The 23,136-nt window shown below is 31.5% G+C and overlaps 4 protein-coding genes and 1 long non-coding RNA gene across 8 annotated transcripts; 1 reads left to right on the top strand and 4 right to left on the bottom strand.

Annotated features, from left to right (window-relative positions):
- Positions 1–1,308: 1,308 nt before the first annotated feature.
- LOC105196840 (transcription initiation factor IIB) lies at positions 1,309–6,997 on the bottom strand. 2 transcript variants are annotated; one of them, XM_011162972.3, is made up of 5 exons: positions 6,870–6,997; positions 5,710–5,820; positions 4,776–4,962; positions 3,231–3,701; positions 1,309–2,504 (listed from the first exon to the last, which is right to left on the bottom strand). In XM_011162972.3, exons 1-5 carry the CDS (start codon positions 6,884–6,886, stop codon positions 2,343–2,345), a joined length of 948 nt encoding a protein of 315 aa, XP_011161274.1. In that variant the 5' UTR covers positions 6,887–6,997; the 3' UTR covers positions 1,309–2,342. The 2 variants fall into 2 exon arrangements, with proteins under 2 accessions (XP_011161274.1, XP_039309191.1); XM_039453257.1 differs by lacking the exon at positions 6,870–6,997 and adding an exon at positions 6,820–6,838.
- A 2,897-nt stretch (positions 6,998–9,894) lies between these two features.
- LOC105205983 (electron transfer flavoprotein subunit beta) lies at positions 9,895–12,069 on the top strand. The gene is made up of 3 exons (XM_026139173.2): positions 9,895–10,094; positions 10,267–10,665; positions 11,467–12,069. Exons 1-3 carry the CDS (start codon positions 10,044–10,046, stop codon positions 11,779–11,781), a joined length of 765 nt encoding a protein of 254 aa, XP_025994958.1. The 5' UTR covers positions 9,895–10,043; the 3' UTR covers positions 11,782–12,069.
- A 2,014-nt stretch (positions 12,070–14,083) lies between these two features.
- LOC105196841 (protein UBASH3A homolog) lies at positions 14,084–19,127 on the bottom strand. Its single transcript, XM_011162973.3, has 4 exons — positions 18,942–19,127; positions 16,763–17,000; positions 15,957–16,661; positions 14,084–15,890 (listed from the first exon to the last, which is right to left on the bottom strand). The coding sequence occupies exons 1-4, from the start codon at positions 19,046–19,048 to the stop codon at positions 15,099–15,101; spliced, it is 1,842 nt and encodes a 613-aa protein (XP_011161275.1). The 5' UTR covers positions 19,049–19,127; the 3' UTR covers positions 14,084–15,098.
- A 483-nt stretch (positions 19,128–19,610) lies between these two features.
- LOC120358670 (THAP domain-containing protein 11-like) lies at positions 19,611–21,582 on the bottom strand. Of its 3 annotated transcripts, XM_039453632.1 has the most exons (5): positions 21,358–21,582; positions 21,092–21,261; positions 20,695–20,976; positions 20,472–20,558; positions 19,611–19,954 (listed from the first exon to the last, which is right to left on the bottom strand). In XM_039453632.1, exons 1-5 carry the CDS (start codon positions 21,534–21,536, stop codon positions 19,947–19,949), a joined length of 726 nt encoding a protein of 241 aa, XP_039309566.1. In that variant the 5' UTR covers positions 21,537–21,582; the 3' UTR covers positions 19,611–19,946. The 3 variants fall into 3 exon arrangements, with proteins under 3 accessions (XP_039309566.1, XP_039309565.1, XP_039309567.1); XM_039453631.1 differs by having other exon boundaries at positions 19,624–20,558; XM_039453633.1 differs by having other exon boundaries at positions 19,624–20,558; positions 21,354–21,493.
- Positions 21,583–22,387: 805 nt separating this feature from the next.
- Positions 22,388–22,834, bottom strand: LOC120358669. The gene is made up of 3 exons (XR_005575580.1): positions 22,820–22,834; positions 22,551–22,719; positions 22,388–22,442 (listed from the first exon to the last, which is right to left on the bottom strand). It is a non-coding gene; the product is annotated as an uncharacterized LOC120358669 (long non-coding RNA).
- Between the last annotated feature and the right edge of the window lie 302 nt (positions 22,835–23,136).

Below are 23,136 nucleotides of genomic sequence, written 5' to 3'. Positions count from 1 at the left end.
TTTACAATGTAATGAACAAAGGAGTAGGAGAGAATGGGGTACAATAGGGATATCTTTTTTCTAGGTGTCTTAAAAAATAAAAAATAGAGATAAAGAAACAATTTTTATTTTAATATGAAATGTAATCATTTATCTTCCATAAAAAGAACTGAAGTAAAGAAACTGAATGTATGATAACCAAATAAAAACTTTTTTACAAAAAAAAAATTTTAATGCTGACCAAGCATTAGAGGAGGTGCTCTATGTGATTGCCATTCACTCTCACGCATGTTTCAGCCCTACATCTTAGAGAATTGTTTCTTTATCTCTCTTTGTTCATTTTTTTATTTTTTAAGGCACCTAGAAAAAAGATATCCCTATTGTATCCCACTCTCCCATACTCTTTTATTCATTACATTCTACAGATAACAGGACTCTTTTTTTTCCAACACCCTGTGTACCTTTTCATGTTCACAAAACCACACTGAATAACTTTTCAGTCGTAAAACACGGTTCTAAGTTAAACAGGAATTAATAATATCACGGTACTAAATTAAAAATTAATTTAATAATAACTGATGCTACCAAGCATCTAAATGTGAGAATTTTCCGTCTTTTTTGTGTTATTTCACATATTATTTAGTAATCATCTTCAATGTTCATCTGACCGTGTTTTGTTAAAACTGATTTTTTCTGTATTTGTTAAGTAATACTTTTAATTTTTTTTTGTTTTTTATATTTTCTGTACACACGCATATGTGCACGCGTTCTTATAATCGTTTTCACATAAAGTCAAGTGGCATTCTTAATAAAGAAAATTACATAATCTATTATTTACAATTAAAAAAATCTTGCTTAACCTTATAGAAATATGAAAACCACATTCCATAAATTATGGTTTTAGAAACATTTCTAGTATAACCCAAAGTAATACAAAACATTGCTGCAATGTTTCATGTTATCTGAAATACATTTTGTTGATGTTTTACAATTTGAAATACGTTTATGAAATGTATATAAAACCAATATATGCTACCTGGAATACTAATAGTACCACTACTACAGTAATGCTCATACAAATAGTGTCACAACTGCAGTAGTGCTGAACTCTATAGTAATGTTACTACTATGTACTAGCAATTTATCTCATAAGGGTAGCATTTGCCTACATGTATACATAAAAACCTAGTACAATTTGCAGAAAATTATATAATTAGGATTAATTATATAATAAAATATAATTATTTACTATAAACCTTTACATATATGTACAATATACATGTCTTTATACGCATGTATTTCAAATAATGTGAAGCCATCTTATAAGAATTTGTTTTCTAATAGTTTAAAAAACTGTTTTATTCGCTATAATTGCATAGTACAGAATAAACTTCTCTTTTTCTCTTAAATTATAAATTCAATTGTTTTCATCATTTACAATAATTAAATTTACAAATATAACAAAATAATAGAAAACTAACAAGGAAAGACGCCTTAGAAATTTAAAAAAATTATGCAACTGATAGTACAGAGTACAGTAAAATATATCCTGACATTGTAAACATTTTTTGTGCTGTTCCAATTCATTCTGGAGTAAAATCAACTTTTGAATGTTAGCCTGTTTGTAACTTTTATTTTTATTATTCACCAAAGAAAGAAGATAGAATAAAATTTTATAGAAAAAATTTATTTTTTTAAATAAAATTTATCAATTGTTTAAAAAATTATGCAAAATATATAAACAAAAACAAGAACAACGAAAGTAATTTCAATATTCCGTAATTTTAATATTGTTTCTGCTTTTGTGTATATATATATATTTTATAATTCTTTAAATAATTGATAAGTTTCCTAATTGATAAATCTTATTAAAAAAAATAAGAAAATAAAAACAAAAATTGAGCTAATCTTCAATCTTAATTTCACTTTTTTATAGTGAATTTAAATAGCAAAATATTGTTTATTATATATCAGAATATCCTTTATGTACTGCCAAAATTTCATATTGAATTTCTGAGTTAGAATCCTTTCTTTGTAAGTTGCATGGTATATGAGAAAAGTATGAACTACACAAAAAAATTTTTTAATCGTAAAGTGTAAAATATAAATATTAAGTTATTCCATCTAAGCACTCTAATACATCTTTGAAAAATACATTCTGAATAAAATAAAGGAAAGAAAAAAAATATTAATACGCTATTTACTGTAAAATAAAAAATTATTGAATTGTACAAGTTTGTTAGGAATATACCCTATTAATAAAAATAATGACATTATACATAATCTGCTTGTGATGGAAAACAAATATTTCTTTAAAACGATCAAATGTATTTTGAAAGAAGAAAGTAAAATTGTTTTTATTTTTACATTTGTGGTAACTGATCAATTGGTGTGGCAAATTTGAAATCTTCTGGGAAGAGTTTATTAGCATGTGGATACATTAATTTATACGATTGTCGAATTGTAACATCCGCGACGCCAGCAATATCACCAATTTCCTTTTGTGACCGCTTGTCTTCTGATGCCTGTATGGAATAAAAATATGTAAAAAGAAAATAAAGCCTGTTTAAGGCTCCTGAGTACTCGCCGCGGCCATACTGAAGTCGTGACGTCAGAAGCGAAAAATTGCGTGAAATGAGACGTAATTTTGTTCGACGGGTAAATAAAGCTAATTTAGATAAAACAGATTAATCAGATGGCTTTAAAACACTCATAAAAATGAGTTAAGATTACCTTTTTTCCATCTAACAGTCAGTAAATAGTTGTAAAAAGCATGTAAAGTGAAGCTACTCAAACACATGGTTAAGCTAAAATTTCCGACGTGCCATTTGTAAATGAAGACAATTTGGATAAAACAAACTAATCAGATGGCTTTAAAACACTTGTAAAAATAGGTCAAGACTATCTTTTTTTCGCCTAGCAATCAATAAATAATCGTAACAAGCACGTAAAATGACACCTATTTAGACAGAAAAACACACGGATAGCTATTAAAAGGAGTGAAAAATATGCTTTTATGTATAAAATTCAAAGAAACTTTACTTTGGGTCTATTTTTATGAATTTGGTATTTTCACAATAAAATAAATAACAAAATGACGCACGACAACATCTCATCGTCAATCTGTCACGTTTCACGTCTATTAGTTCTAATTTTGTCCGCGATGGAATGTCATGCTATCGTCAATGCAGAATTCTCAGCTGAGGAGTCAGAAGCCTTAATTACCAAATGTACTGTATGATTTCGTGTACCTGTGACGCCATGTAAATTGCTGCAGCGGCAACAGAGATGGGCGATCTTCCAGGTACAATGTCGATCTCTACTGCTTTCCTAGCAATATGTGTAGCGGCTTTCTGTACCATATTGGGAAGACCAAGATTGGAACAAAATCTGGACATGAAGTCACCGGTGGTGATGAGATCCACGCTGGTTTCAAGAGCTTTAAGAATTAATTTGAAACATCGACCGATCTCTTTTTTGCTTATTTTGCTGACCGCACAAATCTCTTTAAATGTACGTGGTACACCTTCTTGTCGGCAGGCAATATATAAACATGCAGAAGCAATTGCATCGTTTGCGCGACCCTTCAAGTTTTTTCCGTCATGTACTTGTTTAAATAATGCATTGGCTCTGTCCACGATAGTTTTTGGTAAATTAATACGATCTGCCATACCATTGATCTCACGAAATGCATTAAGCAGAGCTCTATCAGAACTGCTCATCTGAAAAAAATATATTTTCCTATTAAATGAGGAAGAACAAATATTGCACAATAATAACACCATGAATTGACAAAAATTTCTCAATAATTGCACTAAAATGATACACGCCATAACGCAGCAATTTTGACGGAAAAAATTTCTAAATAGCATTTCTCAAAAATTAGATAAATTCAAATTTGAAGTATAAACATTTTACAATGATATAAAAAAATCGTTTAATTATTTAAAATTTTATCGTGTTAAATGTGTAATATTTATTGCCATATTTCTGCATTATAATTTCAGAATAATTGTACAATTTTGTAAGCATATAAGTAGATTAATATATTCCTAAATGGTCTATACAATATTTTTAATAATACATATAATAAAATATTGTTCTAATTTATTGAATAATTTCTTTTTAAATTTAATTTTACAAATATACTATTAATAAGATAACTCGCTATATTAGTTTTACCGAAATGCTATTTAGAAATTAATTGCGCATATGGATATCAATGTTTTATAAAAGTTTTATTAATACTTTTACATCTATTTATGTAAATAATTCTTTGATTCTAGTCTTTAGCTCTCAGAGCGTAGTAATCCCTCAACGTGTTTATGCACTTTTTTACAAATTTATTACACAAATACACGGGACCTATAGTTTAAACGTCGATTTCAAATAGCCTAATTTAGAGGGGTTCTCTTGGCAAGAGGGGGTACTCTCAATGGTTTGCCATTGCCTTCTAAGAGGTAACGATCAAATAAAATGTTTCTGATCAGTGAAATTTGAACCTGGATCTTTGGCACAGAAAGTAGACGCACAACTCTCTGCGCCATAATCATTACATTTTTGTAAATATATCTACATAATTATAGATTGTAATTTTATGTAAACTGGCATTCATATTAACGCTCACAATGCTATAAGCATTTCATTTATATTTATCAAACATTTAACAGGACAGATGATACAAGTGCTGTGAACACCAAAGCAAATGCAGCCTTTATAATTTTCTTTAATAAATGTTGTCCTGTCAAGGTTTTTGTTTGGTAATAATTAAAGTAATAAAAAGAAAAAATACTAACTGTACGGCGATTTTGATATTTGGCAGTACCAAAACCGTCAAAAGACGCAGCACCTGTTCCTGGACCAATCATTGTAGACAAGTCTGCCCCATTGAGAAGTGGATTCTCTGGTCCACCAACACGCGATGGATCCACTCCTGATTTTTCATTGCTAAATGTCCTCCATTCTGAACCTACATCTATCACCCTAAGTATAAAAAATATATAAAAGACTGTTAAAAAAAAAAAAAAAAAAAAACTGCTTGTAAGATTCTTTAAGAGAATCCTAAAATTATTTTGTTTTTTTTTGCTTAAAGGCAATAATTTTGAAACTCATTTTCATATATATTATAATACTTTTATAGATTTGGAAATTTTTTTCTAAGAATTAATGTATATGCATTAATTCATGTCTATAGTATGAACTTCATGCCAAAAATTAAAAAAAAAATTAATTCAAATTTTTGTTTACTATTTCTTAGACTAATACAGCATCTAGAGCTGTTATGACAATATTTCCTTGATATAAAAACTCTACAATTTGTACTTACGAAGTCTCTAGACATGATTACACATAGAAATAATGATGAGTTTTTAGAATTAAATTTAGATATTTAATGCAATACAAAAAGTTTAAATGAAAATTCTGTAGGTGTGCATGCAGTATTATAGTAGTATGTAGTGATGTATTGATGTTTCATAAATTTTACATATATATTGTTAACCATATATATAAGTTGGTAAAATTAACAACTTTAACATTCTCTTAATATGAATGGTTTATATATTTAAATCTAATAACAAACAAAAGCAGTAACCAATTATATTAAAGAATCTTACAGCAGTAATAATAACATAATGCCTGATAAACAATTGCAAAGCTACTCCTGCTGAACGTAACCAATACCAAATCTATTGCAAATAGCTTTAATGTTTGTATTTTTAACTTTTTTACCTATCTCCCACAACCAATCCACATTCTGAACAAATCTGATCTCCTGCCCTGTAATCTTCTATAAGTGTAGCATCTGGATGTGCATAACAACAAATCTTGTTTGTAGCATTCCTACAAAGATTTTAAGAATAAATATTTCTCTTTTGCTTATATCTCATATGTTTGATATTACTTAGATAAATCTTAATAAAAAAATCTATTTAAAAATTAGTATATTATCTAATTTGGAGCCTCTAATTTAAAGTGTTTTCCATGTTTCTGATTGGTTGTATTGATTATATTGTTTATGTAGCACGCTATTAACGGCAACTTGTATCACATCAGTTTTATTAGTTAATATTTTTGAAAGTCTTAAAAATTTTTAGATTAAACTAGAATATAACAGTGCCTTTTTCCATAGCAATTTTCAAAATCAATATAATAATTAACTAATTATGCAACTATATAATTTTATTTAAAGAAATATTAAGTATATTAGCTAGCAATTTTTGAAGGTTAGTGATACACTCAACCAACATTTTAAATTGTCATTAGTCTTTGTCAGTTTTTACATATCTCACAAAAACAAGATAAACAATAATAACAAACAAGGTTCTGATTGATTTGGAGCTGTCAGAGAGCCTGAAGCTATATAACTAAAAAAAACAAGCATTATATCATTTATATTGCTCACCATAACTGTGAGGACTCTTATACCTTCTCTATATCATTGATTAATTAATATTTTTGAGTCTCAAAAACTTTTACTGATATTCTTTGATTTAATATTCATCCATAGATAATATCAAACATACGAGATATTATATCGTTGATAGATAAATTTTTTACACAAACAAATCTAAGCACACACAATCTGCCAATATACAAAAAAATAAATTCTTCACTTTGATTTTATCTCTAGTTAAAAATATTGATATATAGATTAATATACCATTTAGGATAAAAATTAATTTACAGTTAATATATGTATCACACAGCTCATCGCAATTAATTTGTCTTGACGAGAAAAGTACGATTTGTATAGTAAATCGTATGACTACATGCAATCATAAATTTTATTTCAGCTGCGACACCAATACGATCTCAAGAACAAGTTATAACGATTGTTACATTTGCGATAATCGATGTTCGAAGATGATTTCACTTTTCGCAAAGCTTACCGTGATGAACTTGCCATATTTTCACATCCGCATGTAAACTAACACCGTTCAACCACTTTAACTAACACTAACTGATACTAACACCTGAATACTAATACCTCAGTAGGCAGTATAGACAGTATTTTGATATAGGTCAAGATTTAAGGGCCTCGCACATGAAATGAATAACAGAGCATAAGCATAGCATAAGGCCTTTGGACCAATGGGAATCTTATGTAAATCAATATGGCGATTTTATGCTGGATGCTCATTGGTCCATCAGTCTTATGTTGTGCTGTTATGTTATGCATTTCTTGTGCGACAGGCCTAAAGGTGATCGAGTCACTAGAAAGTTACTAGGGCTAAAGTTACTATAGAAATCTCATTTATTAATAATTGAATTATTACATTATTTATTGATATAATTAGAATAATACTTATATATTCGGAACTCGCAAACGACTAGCAAACGATTTGACACTGAATTATTCAGGAAATCATAAGATAAAGCTAAAACGGCTTTTTACTTGTCCAAATGGGGTGCGCACGATTGGACACCGCACGATTGGACATCACCACTCACAGCGGCCGATGCCTAGAGTTTTTCCGTTGGTTTGGTTAGATAAGTCAAGATGATTGGTTGGTGTCCAATCGTGCTGTGTCCAAAAGAGTGTCATCCGTCCAAATTTGTTCAAATTTTAATTTTGATTTTTTGTTTAAACTAATTAATATGCAAATAAAACAAAAAAACATGCAAACACTAGCAAACACTAGCAAACAAATGGCACCTTCAAAATTGTTATATTTGTTAGTCCGACAGCTGGCGTCACGGAGGTGTAAAAATGAGTTCGGTATTTGGTCACTCGCGTCGCATGATCGTTAATACTACCATTTCTATTGGTTCTAAGGCTGTGTTCCGTTTTTACTGGCAGTGCAGTAAATGTGACGTCATGACAGTACACTGTCACAACTGTTCCAATATTACTGCATTACTGCCAGCACTGCTATAGCATCGTATTTCGGAACAGCATAGTAGCCATATTGCACTGTAGCTACCTCACCTTGGAAGCTGCAGTAGTCACAGTGGCAATATGGCTACCATTCATGACGTCATTGATGTTACTAGATGCTGTCGCAGTGCGCTGCGTACCAATAACGGAACGGATTTTTCACCACTGCCAGTACTGGCAGTTATATCGGAACACAGCCTAAGCATGATGGACATTCCAATTACGGGTTCTAAGGACTGTTAACCAATAGAAACAGTAGTACTAGCAATCATGAGACGCGAGTAACCAAATAACCAAATAGTAAACTCATTTTTACGACAAAATTTGGGTCCACTTTTAAGGCTGATTTACAATGAGTTGCAAAGCCTAGTTGCAAATCGCGAGTGGCTAGTTATCAGTCGCAAGTTGTAAATAATTTCAAAGTCTAATCTACATTTGAATGTGGAGATTGTCGAAAGATGCAAATTGAATGTTTGGTTAAGCGAGATATGTGAGCACCAGACGTTCAAGATATCACCGAAAATTGTCTTACTACAAATTACATTTGTCGTAATTTTTGCAGCGCTCCGCTACGCTCTTTCAATTCACTTTATAAGGTTAAGGTGGTGCGATTGCCAGTTGCTGTCGCCAAAGTTAAAAGTTAACCAACTCTCGTTGGCAACCGCGACAGTCTGTTGTTACCGGAAATAACGCTAGTTGCCATTCTTTGCAACTGGCGACTAAAGGGCCTCGCACATAAAATGCATAACATAACATAAGCACAACATAAGACCGATGGGCCAATGAGCATTCAGCATAAAGTCGCCATATTGATTTACATAACATTTTCATTGGTCCGTCGGTTTTATGTTGTGCTTATGTTATGTTATGCATTTCATGTGCGAGGCCCTTAAGCGTTTGCAACTCATTGTAGAACAACCTTTAGAGGTTCTCTACTATAGACCTAGTTTACACCGAGCACTTGATACGCGTACTAACTCGTAACTTTCTATTAATTTATCTTACTGTCGACAATGCGTGTATACATAATACATATATTTAATTATCTCGATTCATATTGTACCAACTTAATATACTATTTTTTAAATTTATTGCCGAAATTAAGATAATTTAATAGAAAATTAGGTAATACTGAAGGAGACGGTCTTCCTCACCGATTTTGATGAAATTAGGCTTATTCGACGCGTTTTTACATGAAACTAACAAATCTGGCAAAAAAAAGTGTCGCTCTGCCACGAGAACCGAGATATCAATCATTAAAGCGATTGTACAGGTTAGAATATCAGTCATCTCGGCGTAATGTAAAGAACTGAGCATGCGCTATGATAGAAATTTGCACGAAATTTGAAACGTTTCTTTATTAATAATTACATCATTGTATATTTTATTCCTCCCTCCCTGTTAATTATAAAATATATTATACAAATGTTCAATAAAAAGTAGACATTGTGTTGGATTAAACAAATTATTAGTTTTTGTGCAATGTAGATTTTTTTTATTAAGGCATGAAAACAATTTATTTTATAAAATTAATTAATTTAATTAATAGACACATTCCACTTACAAATAGATATCTTGAAACGAGGTCTACATATGTATTGCTCCCTCCACATGAGTTTGCGACTTTCCACACGAAGGGAGGTCCACCCCATTCCCACCCCTCACCTGACGATTGATATCTCGGTTCGTGCGGCCGAGCGACACTTTTTTCTGCCAGATTCGTTAGTTTCATGTGAAAACGCATCGAATGAGCCTAATTTCATCAAAATCGGTGAGGAAGACCGTCTCCTTCAGTATTACCGAAAATTACTAGTTAGTACGCGTATCAAGTGCTTGGTGTAAAGAAGGTCATTGGCTTAATAGCTTAAGGACCTCGCATGTGAAATGTATAACATAAGCACAACATAAGACCAACGGACCAATGAAAATGTTATGTAAAACAATATGGCGACTTTATGCTGGATGCTCATTGGCCCATCGGTCTTATGTTATGCATTTCATGTGCGAGGCCCTTTATTGTAGAAAGGCCTTTACGGTTATGCAAAGTGTGTGCGGCGACCCTTACTTTAAATTCAGATATTCAGACTTTAGACTTTGATCCACGTTAGACTGTTACGAATTTGCCATTGGCATTGATTAAAAAGAATTAAACGGGAATAGTTACATATTAGTTTTTTCTGTGAAAATGGCACGTGTGCTTGTAGGTGTAAAAAGAGTAATCGATTATGCAGTGAAGGTAGAGTAATCTAATTTTTATATCATATGTTAAAAAACGAAACATTGTGGTCTAATATTTTTATTTTTTTTAACAATACATTTTGGAAAAAAAGTAACACATTTCTCTTAATAAATTAAAATTTCGAAAATGCTGGCTCAACATCAATAAATAAAATTTTTTTTTTTTATAGATTCGTGTTAAGCCGGACAAATCCGGGGTAGTTACAGATGGCATTAAACATTCGATGAACCCCTTCGATGAAATAGCTGTAGAAGAGGCAGTCAGAATGAAGGAAAAAAAAATAGCCCAGGAAATAATAGCAGTCAGTTGTGGACCAACACAGTCGCTAGATACGATCAGGACTGCCCTTGCTATGGGTGTGGATCGAGGCATTCATGTAGAAATATCTGGTCCTGAATACCAGACATTGCAGCCCATTCATATCTCAAAGATACTAGCCAAACTAGCACAAGAAGAAAAAGTTGATCTGGTGATACTTGGTAAACAAGCCATAGATGATGACAACAATCAAACAGCACAAATGACTGCTGGTGTCTTGGATTGGCCATCTGGCACTTTTTGTAGCAAGGTAAGTAGATAACATTTTTTTGGATGAAAGAAAAGTTTTGATGAATTTTCAATAGATATAATTCATGTTTTTTTTTAATGTTCAAAGGCAGTCAATTCTGTCATTGTTTAATTTATCAATAATTTCTGTTGAAATTTGTAGGTTTGTTCCATTAAGCTGGGTATACTTAGCACACACTGAACAAACAGTGAATTTGAATGTTTATTGTTATTATTTAGTAGATATATGTATAGACTAAAGCAAATGCAAATAGAATGTTTAATTTACATTTGGTTTGATTCACTTATAAAGCAGTACGTCAAAGAGAATTCGTGTGTGATATAAATGCTTATAAATGGGTTTTTAGCTATTTGTTTGCTACGTGTATCCAGCTTTACATTGAATACATTGTCATTGTCAATGACAAAAAACTATAGAGCATAGGTTTGTCTTTGAAATTCAAATCACCTCGTTTAAATTTACTGTACTGTATTTCACAAATTGAAATAAATTTAGCATTCTTTCTGAATAATGTAAAAATCTGAATATGCTATTATAAATATTTGCTTCCTCTCTGGAATTCATATATCATTATTACATGTACATAAAGCCTTTCTTCATTCATTTTAAAAATACAATTTATTAGAATTTCTTTTTTAAATAACAGCTGACTATTACTTTTTTAATGATATATATTAATGTTAATTAAGTGCAATAAAAAAAATGTTGATTGCAATAAAACCTATCAAAACTTTTTCGTTTGTTCAATACTTTACTATTTCTATTATCTCTATTATTAACTTGATATTCTCTTTAATCCAGATCGAAAACAATAATGGTGAATTGACTATTACACGCGAGATTGATGGTGGGTTAGAAGTTGTCAAGATGAAAACTCCTGCAGTCTTAAGTGCCGATCTCCGCCTGAATGAACCGCGTTACGCGACTTTGCCAAATATTATGAAAGCCAAGAAAAAACCTATTAAGAAGATTACTCCAAAAGATCTTGGAATAGATATTGCATCAAGAATTGAGATACTCTCAGTAGAAGATCCGCCAGTTAGGCAGGCCGGTGCTATATTACCGGATGTGGACACCTTGATAGCCAAATTAAAAGAGAGTGGCCACGTTCAATAAAATCATGAGATAAAGAACAAAAGTTATTTTTGAACTCTTATATTTTAATAACTTGTCTTGTATATAGTGCTTTTGTACATCATCAAAGAAATGATATACTACATACACACATACACACGGGCGGATCCCGTTTGAACACGGGACTGATTGGACACCACCACTCACAGCGGCCAATAGAGTTTTTCCGTTGATTGGGTTAGATAAATCAAGATGATTAGTTGATGTTCAATCGAACTGTGTCCAAACGGGTGTCATCCCCCCCCCCCACACACACACACACACACACACACACACACACACACACACACACACACACAGACACACATATAATTGGTGCTATATAGAATGAATAAATAAATATATTAATATACAAATATGAATATCTCATACAGCACCAATTGTGGAAAGTTTTCAAAAAAGTTTCAACTTTTCACATTTTATGTGCAACGTTTCTGAAAGGATTCTGCAAAATGTCATATAAAATTTTGTAACAGAAATGTTTCTAAAATCTATCACATGCAATTAATTTTCAAATTTAAGCTCTCTGAAAATTTTAAATTAGATAAATTTTTTACTCAAGTATATTAACATTCCGAAACAGAAAATTTGCTTAGTTTCGCTGACTTGACGAGCAAAATTTTCTAAGTTAACTCGCAGCATATACTAAGTTTATATAGTAGGAATATAAAAATGTTATGCAAATAAAAATTTGTATACAGGGTGTTCAAAAAATTCCGCGACAGCAAAATATCTCGAAAACTAAGCATTTTAGGAAAGTGTTTCAGATAAAAGTTGTAGGATTTCAAAAGTTTTATTTATTGATTTTATCAGTTTGACCCTGGATGGCGTCGCCAAGATCAGATCGAAATCACATTTAACTTTTTTAAATGGCACACCCTATTTTTGATTCCAGAATTTAATAGTTGGTGTCAAGACCTTTTCAAAACCTTACAAGATAGTGTCATTAATTTGACCTTGAATAGTTACTTGAAGGTTACGTAAAGGGTACCTTTAATTTTTGTAATGGGACTGCCTACTTTTTATTACATATTCTTGTAGCTTATCTCGAGACCTTTCCAAAACACTACAAGAAAGTTTATTTTCGTTGAGTACTTTCCGAGTTGTGAGGCTTAAAAGCTACAGTGTACTGTAACTTTCAAGCGTCATAACTCGGAAAGTACTTAACAAAAATAAACTTTCTTGTAGAGTTTTGGAAAACTCTCGAAATCGACTACAAAAAAAATGCAATAAACAATATAATGTTATAGTATCGGTAGTTCCCTAATTAAATGGTATCGGTACTTCCCTAACATTCTATATTTTTTATTGCATTTTCTTGTAGTCGATTTCGAGAGCTTTTCAAAACCTTACAAGAAAGTTTATTTTCATTAAGTACTTTCCGAGTTATGACATTTGAAAGTTATATTGCAGCTTTCAAGCCTTACAACTCAGAAAGTACTCAACGAAAATAAACTTTCTTGTAGGATTTTGGAAAAAGGTCTTAAAACCAGCTATTAGATTCTGGAATCAAAAATAGGGTGTTCTATTTAAAAAAGTTAATGTGATTTTGATCTGACTTTGGCGACGCCATCCAAGGTTAAACTGATAAGATCAATAAATAGATTTTGAAACCCTACAACTCTTACCTGAAACACTTTTTCTTAAAATGCTTAGTTTTCGAGATATTTCGCCGTCCCGGAATTTTTTGGACACCCCAGTATATGTTAATTCTTTGTATTAAATATTTCAAAAATTATATTTATATTTACTATATTAACTAAACAGTAAATAATAAATAAAAACGTAAAATAACACTAATTGTATTTTAGAGTATTATAAGTATTAAAGTTTTAATTTTTATAACTTTTTATTTGTAATCATCTAAACACAATAAATTCAAAACATTATTTTTGAAGCACTTTAAAGTGCTTTAAAAATTTTTTAATTTAATATATTCAGCTATTTACGATCAGCAATATTTTAAAAAGATCTCAGCATTTCATTTTTTTGTAATATTTCAGGTATTTTTTTTTTAAGTAACCTTTTTAAAGTAAATAACCCTTTTCAGCAATTTTTCTGCGAGGTTTCAAGTGCAAGGATCGCGAACATTTTCGCCACTATCCCAGAGATATTTCAGAAAAGTTGTTAACATATTTCGCAACTTTTATGAAAGGTTTTATTTTTTTCAGTTGAAATATTGAGACATCTGAAAAATTTTGGTGCTGTATAGGATTTATATTTTTAAATGTAAATCTGTATGACATTAACCGTGTACGTTTATAGGGAAGAAAATTAAATAAAATATATAGGAATATATATTTAATAAAATATTGCCTATATATATATACACTAACTTTTTTATACATATATGTACATATGTATATACCTATATATAAAAATGTCTTGTGTTTCTGATCAACGTTCGACAAATGTTCAATCTATTTTAAAAGCGAAACAACATTAGACATATCTTTGAAATGATATACCTAAATATATACATATAAACAGTTTTCTGTAAAAGGTAACATCGATAAAGATATTATAAGTATACCTTCATTCTGTACATCAAAGTTTATTTTGATGCAATGTAGATATTATCATATTAGAATTAATTTCACTCTTAATTGACACACGTCATAATTCTAAATTCTTCGAGAAATAGTAATAAAGCTCGCATGGAACATTTTTCAATTAATAGATCCTGAATAATGTGTACAAGAGCACCTTATCGATTTTTCTGTATACTTTTATTTCGATATATAATTTTATTAAAATGTGTTAAAGAAAGAAAATGTGTATGTAGGATAAATATATAAATACTATATTAGAAAATAGTATATTATTTTAAAATATATAAATATTACCTTTTTTTTAAAAAAATTCTTTGTTCAGTGCTTTATCTAAAACTGTAAAAAAATGCATCCAATCAAGACTAGTATGTCGCTTATATATTACATATTTAGCAGATCAATGTACTATTAATAACGATCATTATGATAATATATTGGCTAGTATTTGTTCTATATCCGTAATAAAATAAACTACACTTCAATACCCGTATTAATCATGATCTCAGGAAGTAAATATTGTTTTACTGTCGTGCGCGTTCGACTAGTTTTTATCATATTTACCAAATTATCGTACATCAATGATATGTTTTTGAGAAAAAACCTTTTTTTTTTAATTCGTTGAATGTTTATTTTAATATAATCGAGATTAGATAGTTCTGCATAAAAATTCATTGTATTATAACAGTCTTTTATATTGATATATAGGCTTTGTAAAACGTCTTCTTCAACAAGTTTGTGCAAAGTAAATTACATTAAAACTTTCCAATCAAATCTACTATTACTGGTATGAGTGATTGGTGGAAAGGGAGGAGGATGGAGCTGCCAGCCGTCAATATCTTGACGTGCTGTTAAACATGCCAGATAAGGTACTCTTTGAACTAACCTAGTAATTTCAGCCGCCGGGGGTATTCTACCACCAGTCAACTGTCTGGTACAAGCAGCCAAGGAAGCAGCATGTGCTACTATCAAAATATTACCAACTGTGCTTTCTATGATTTTCTTGATCAGCTTGTAACTGCGTTCATAATACTGTGCAGCGTTTTCTTTCAACGGGAGCTCTTTAACTTTTACGATCGGATCGTAATCAATATCTACATTAAAACCTGCCTTCGTTAACTCTTCGGAAGTCATCCAAACAGGTATGCCATTTGGATACCATGCCAACCATTCTATCAGGCCTGGCTCTACTTTGATTGGAATGTCAGACTCTAGTCCTTTGAGAATATGAGCGAGTGTTTGAACGCAACGTAACGATGGCGACGTGAAAGCTACATCTATCTTGATACTGGACGATTTCATGGCTTCGCCTACTAAACTCGCCTGCATCTCGCCTACAGTCGTCAGTGGGCTATCGTTTTGGAAGTCCTGAATATTTCTAGAGGGTACTTCTTTGGGCATGTTCAAATCACGACGTATGTAACAACCATTTGACTTAAAGCAATACGGGATCCATGCGCCAAACGTGAAGTCCACTCTCTCGCCGTGTCGACATATAAAGATCTCTCTAAATGGTGTTTCGGATGCTTCTGATGCTGCCATCTGTTTAGAAGCAACAGATTACAAATCCGCTGGTCGTTTTCTACGAGATATATCAGAAATAATTACCGGCTCCTCGGCAGTAGGAATTCCATCGGGTGCATCGGTAGAATCATTTGGAGACAAAACTGGAGGTGGTCTTCTGACTTTCGGTACTTCCTCTTCTTCTGCACTTTCATATTTGTTGTCGGTGATCGGCATAGTGGCATGTAACGTCCACGAGTCCGATTCTGCCGTCCTCTTGGTATGATTCAACGGCAGATGACCTGATATACCAGTCAACCAAGAAATACCCTCCACCCAACCATCCGTGGATGCATTACACGCTCCTTCTGGAACGTAAATGTAATCGCCTACTCTTAACTCCAATTCGTCGTGTTCCCGTGGCACGTGAGCATGCGTTACTTTGTGCACGTGCATATTCTGCAATCTTGAGTCTCTTGAGTATAATCTGAGCTCCCAATTGGTTGGGGTGTTTGGTCCTAACTTCTCGACCATCGAGCGGAAAGATTGAAACAAATTACCAGGGAACTGGTAAGCCAACGTGAGATGCAAAGACTTTATTTGCGGTTCGGCAGTAATACCTAAAGCAGCAATTTTATTGACGTAGCAAAGAGCAATGTTCTTTAACAACTCCGCGTTCACATCTTTGACGAAGAGGCCCATAAAATTAGGCGACACATATGTCTCCAGTTCAATATGTTCATGCAATCCATCCTGATGAACCACATTTTCAAGAATATTTGCCAATTCTTTTGTGAACTCATCAGGAGCCTAGAATGTTTGAGAATAACAGAATACATATTCAAACATAAATGCTAAATGGTCTAAATATTTTATATATTACTAAATATACATTAAATTATATATCTTACAGTAAAGAAGGAGACAAGAGTAATATGTGGTATGAAATTATGAGCACCATTCCATCCTAGTTCTTTACTCTCTGACCAAAACAACTCAAGTTGTTCAGCTAACGATCCAGATGGGCAAGCATATAAAACGTATTGCCGTTGTGTATCAGAATCCAAAGTTGGATCTCTTACATGAGCCAGCAACCAATCTGATGCTAATTGCACACCACGATGTCCTGTCGCAGCTAATGCTTTTTCCCTGATAACACATACTTTCATAAATAAAACAATGATTATAACTCATTTTCTAATATCTACACATCAAGTATGCATCTTTTAGTATCAGAATTAACATCAATAATTCAGTAACAGTGGAAAATTAACACAAAGATCCAGATAACTAAGCTTGTTTAAGCAAAATCATGCAAATCTATAATTACTGGGAATATTAACAACTTACCATGTTTGTTAATGAATTCAAATATGCTGACATTGAAGCAATATACAGGCATTCCGATATATATTGTCAGTACTGAAAATCTATAGTATATGTAATATGAACTATAGATTTTCAGTAGTGGCAGTGAAATTTGGAATGCGGTCTATATATACAAAGTGTTCAAAAAATCATTCAGCATTTATATGGTAGATAGTACACATCATACTGAGTAAAAAAACTTTAGTGAACATAAGTTGAAAACTCAACCGTTTCCGAGTTATAAACATTTTTGTAAAAAAAAATTAAACATTAAACACTTTTTTCATGATACTATAGTATCATGAATGAGTCACTAGCATGTTTTTTTTGTTAAACGTAAAGTGTTACTTTGTACCACTGTTGTGTAGTGGTATATAATGTATGCTGTTAAAGTAGTTGCTTAGAAAAATTTGTGAAAGCAGCAGACGCTGTGAGAGAAAACTTAGTTAAAAACCGCTGCGTCGAGCGTGTTGCGCGGCGGCCATCTGCTAGCTTCAGCGTCATTTAATACTATTAGTTTTTTCCCTTAGTTTCTGATAGATCTAAATGTGTAAACCAATAATATTAAAGAATCTTACAACAGTTGCAAAGCTGCTTTTTCTGTTGACACAGCTATTGTAAAAACAAACTGTCAACAAATGTGGTTGACTCTATTGCTACAATTTTGATAACACATAATTGCAAATAACATGCCATCCCTGATAAAAAAGAAAACAATAAAGAACGATAGTCTATCACAAGAAATCTTTCAAAACAATAGAAGTCTAATGTTTTGAATCAGGTTTGTGATACTCTGTCACTCTCTATCGTTTTTTTTATCAGGGACAATATACTCTGAGGATAAATACTTTGTTTAATATCAAAGCTAATCTATTTTGTCAAGATATCAGTTTTGGGACAAAAAGTTACTCAAGAATTATAGTGTATTGCCGACTTGACCTGACTCTGAGTCGAGTCAGATCTCATGTTCAATTTGAAACTCAAAACTCTCATGACAGAAAGTGTTGTCTAACTCATTTACTTTGATCAAAATATTGTTTCGCCATTATTATTTACCTATGGGAGATCGAGTATGACTAACTTCAATGTTAATTTTAAAAATATTGTTTCACTGTTTATTAAACATTGATATTGTGTACTACAATTCCTTTGAAATTGAAAATCCAAAGCTCAAGAGAGTGAAAAAAGAAACATTGATATTTTTACAATAATGAGTCAATTAAGTAAGAAATTTGCATTATATTAGTAATCAAATTACTGTTAATAATCATAAACATAAAAACATATGTGAATATTAATAACATGCCAATGCTTATCTCTTGAGCTTTGAATTTTTGATTCCAAAGGAATCATAGTATGTACCACAATATCAATGTTTAATAAATGAGGAAATAATCTTTTTAATTAATTTCGAAGACGAACTCGACTTTCCATGGGAAAATAATAACGGCAAAACAATATTTTGATGAAGGGAGATGGGTTAGACAACACTTTCTCTCATGAGTTTTGAGTTTCAAATCGAACATGAGATATGACTCGACTCGACTCAGAATCGGGTCGAGCTGGCAAATCAAATATGCTATTAGTCACGTGAAATAGTGCGATCCAAGGCTACGTTTGATAGCTGTTTGTTTACAGTTGGCAGGCGATGCGCATTACATGGCATAACGTGCCATGATTGACACCATAATATAACCCCATGTTTATGGAGCTCATACATACGCCCGATGTTTCGGAAAGCCCAGCTGCAGAAGGGTTTGTAAGGGTGTCAAGTGCTGCTTCAAGATTTTTGTAGGAGTTGGATTTTTCCGCGGCGGCAACGTCGCCATGACGGCACATTACTGCGGCCACAGTATAAGAAAGAACAGTAGGTCGACTCGGTGTCGGCACCTTTGATATGATGACCAAAGAGGATAAGATAGAGAGGAAGCGCCCATAAGAACCCAATAGTAAATTTCGTATCGAGTTTCAGCGCTGTCGGTGGTTCAGTCCGGAACTAATCTTAGTGGTCGCGCCATATTTGAATGGTATAGATTGGTATACTATAGATCCAAGTACAGACTCTTGCATAGCTGCATAACCATATGCATAAGGAAATTAATTAGCCCATTTCCTTAAGCAAGTGCTAATGGACCAATCAATTTCCTTATGCATATAGTTTAGCAGCTATGCAAGAGTCTGTGCTCGTACCTCATAAATACATTAAACTCAATCTTATTACTAGATTGTGTAACGGGTCAAATTATTACATCACATTATTAAGCTTTCTGTAGAAATATTGATTAAAAATATTTATTATAAAATATATAGTATAAAAAATATTTCATATATATTTATATTTATATATATACACACATGTATATGTATATATTTATAATAATTTATAATCCGTTTATAATTAATCTTTCTTTTTTGGTTTGTGTTGCTTTATTTGGTCTCTTTTCGGAATGTTTTAATTCTTGACGCATGAATCTCGCTTCCCAATGACAGCGAATTGTCATAAAATTTTTTAAAAATACGGTTGTTGTTTCATCGCTACATAATATAATTTGCGGACAACAGTCTCGGTTGAACGCCATAAGATTTTTACAAACGTTCTTACAGTGAAAAGTATTACGAATGATCGATGTGAAATGTCGTTCCCACGTCTGTATTTTTTCGAAAATTTCGTGTTTTACATGAATTAATCCTTCAGAATCTTCGTATTGTTTGCAAATAATAAATGCCTTATATTCCTGAAAATCGGTATCATTGTTACTTTGCAATATATCTTTACATAGCGTACAATCGTGTTTAGAAAAGAATTTTTTACATAAATACCCCGAGATGTAATAAACGGAATTTGATCGGCTAAATTCTTCGCATTCATTTTCAACATAATCAACTTGAAAATTTGTAGTAATTATGATGAGTTTTCCATTTAATGACACAAATCGATACAAATTGATATATAAGTATTATTCTATTCTTTTTTTAGTATTCAATGAGTAAGAAAGACAAATACGTTTGTGTCGATTTGTGTCACTAAATGAAAAGCACCCAATCACTTGTAAAAATGTATATACAATTCTTCCATCACTCATCTTAATTAATTAAAAACTTAATTGCGATCTAAGACATAAATATCAACATGTAGATTGTTGCATATTCTACGATCTGCAGTCAAGAAATAAGAAGGCCTTTATTATCGTAATATGATAACAAGCCTATTTACTAATTAAAACCATTTAATGAGTACAGACTTTTGCTTACCATAAACTACTACTTTACATGTTGACGGCACATCAATGTCAATTTGAAAGCGAGCTCTTTTTGATTCCTCTGAGTTATCTTCATGATCTGTTAATAATGTCATTTACATATATAATAAGTATATTTGTATATAATGATGTAAAATTCAATTGATAACTATTGCACATCATAGACATGAACAACGAAACAAATCCAAAAAGGTAAAATACATTGTAAAGCTTACCATATAATGATTCAGATTTTTCGATTGAATCGGTGATAACTTGATTCATATCAATCGATGAAATTGTGTCGGCTGCATCTGTTGGCGATAAAGTTGAGTCGACTGCATCCGTTGGCGATGAAGTTGAATCGACTGCATCCGTTGGCGATGAAATTGAATCGACTGCATCCGTTGGCGATGAAGTTGAATCGACTGCATCCGTTGGCGATGAAGTTGAATCGACTGCATCCGTTGGCGATGAAGTTGAACTTTCATTTGTCGGCTTCGATTTATTGATTTTTTCTGCACAATAAAATAAAATGTATCGTACATGTTTCAAAATAATAAATTTTGATAAGCTCAATTATCTTCATTGAACTCATATAACTGACAAAATTTAAAAAATGTTACATCTTACCATTGGCATGACCTGTGAAGGATTTTAATGTTGGAATACTGCCCATTAGTAATAGTGGCCTAGGATATTTTTTCCGGAAACATGTGTCTTCAAAATGCAGATTACATATTCGAAACTTAGCGAAATTATCCAACCTAACATTCGATACGAATTCTAACCACTTCAAGAGCCTACAAATGTAATTTTCAAGTATTTTAATAATAAAACGATAATTTTGAATAATATTCAATGTAACATTATAGGTTACGTTTCTTTAATTTACTTACGTTTCATGGTGTTTTGGCAAAGAGAAGAATGATGCATCCTTATTATTGTGCGAGTTATTTGGACAATTCTCCACTCCGCAACGCACCATTTTTATTTTTTGCTTCTTATTTAATGTTGTATGCCACTTTTGCAAACAGTTTTTCTGATTTTGTCTAACAATGCGATCAGCCACAGTCATGGTGGAAGGGATAGCATGGTGTGCTCAATTTGCAGCCTTCTTTCTCTAAAATCTGCGCTCTCCGTCGTTTTTCTGCTTCTTATTCCAGAGGGCTGCCAACTGTGAAAAGTTGAAGTATTTCACTTTCTAAAGTCTGTACACCTGATATAACTGTCTTTGTCGGACGTTTCCTATTTTCACTCTATCTCTTTTCTTGCAGATAGTTACCGCTGTAAATAAATGTTATTAAATACAACACGACACAAAAGACTAATTGCGCTCATTGTAAAAAATTAATAAAAATTAAACAGTTTGTGTAAAATATAAAGATTAATAGTATTGAATAATAAAATAATATTTGAAATAACACTACAAATATAAATATCGTAATAAATTTTACGGTAATTTTAATAATAAAAAATAAAGTTCTTAAAAATTTAAAAAACAACTATTGATATACAAGAATTTTTTCCAAAACAAGAAATAAATAGAATTATTAAGTCCACAAATCATTACAGAATATTAATTTTTTGTAAATAAAAAATTATTGAAATTTGAAGATATTTTTTCATTAAAAATGAAAAGAAAAAAATAGTTAAGATAGTTAAATTGAATTAAATAATATTCATTGATTTTATGCTTGAGCCATGTGTTGGTGTTTTTGAATGAACTGACTAAGACAATCTCTACCGACAAAATGTGAAGAAATAAGTCATTATTTTTTATGCAAGTTTCATGATAAATATAATAATTTATTATACACAATTCTTATATTATACAGTTTTTAGATACACATAATTATTTATTATTTTATACATTTCAAAGTTAAAAAACTAAGAGCTAAAAATTCTATTTGATTTTTTTCATTTTTTTCTTGTTTTTGGTGGCGTTCAACACATTGCATATGTTTCCTCCAGCCTTCGATTACTGTAATAATAAAACAAAACATCATTGTTTATTGTATATACCAAGAATTTTGTGGTAAATTAAGATAGCAAATTACTATCATCAGTAATCGTTCAATGTTGTTCTTACCTTCTAAATCGACCCTTCGGTGATTCTGCATCTATCATACATTCCTGTATATTCGATGGATCATCAGGGCTGACGAGTAACTCGGAAGACTACATGTACATTTTCGTGGATGACGGGAAGCGGAAAATCTTCGGCTATGACTTTGAAGTCCATATTACTTTCATTGTTACTAAAATAGAAAATATAAATGTTACTTTGATAATGTTATGCAAAAAAAGGAATGTATTTTTCAGTAATTAATACATCAATTATTATTTATTCATTTTTACCTATTTTCCGTTTTTGGTAACAATAATGTTGGAACTGCACTCGGCAAAAGCGACTGTCTTCGAATGTCCATAGGAGGTCGAATCTTTTTACTTCTCACAAACAAATATTCTGTGAAGTGTGCTAAGCATATATTTGCTGAAAATTCAAATGACAGAATAATAGTTAAGTTAACTAACAATTAATAAGTTAACAATTGTCTTAGTTTACATCAAGCACTTGATGTGTGCTATGTAACTTCCTATTAAATTATTTTAATTTCGACAATACGTATAAATGTATACATGATACGTACATTTAATTATCTTGAAACATATTG

The sequence above is a fragment of the Solenopsis invicta genome, chromosome 9 (genome assembly GCF_016802725.1).
Source record: "Solenopsis invicta isolate M01_SB chromosome 9, UNIL_Sinv_3.0, whole genome shotgun sequence".
NCBI classification, from domain to species: domain Eukaryota; kingdom Metazoa; phylum Arthropoda; class Insecta; order Hymenoptera; family Formicidae; genus Solenopsis; species Solenopsis invicta.
The sequence above is the reverse complement of the archived record's forward strand: the minus strand, read 5'-3'. Positions and strand labels throughout refer to the sequence as shown.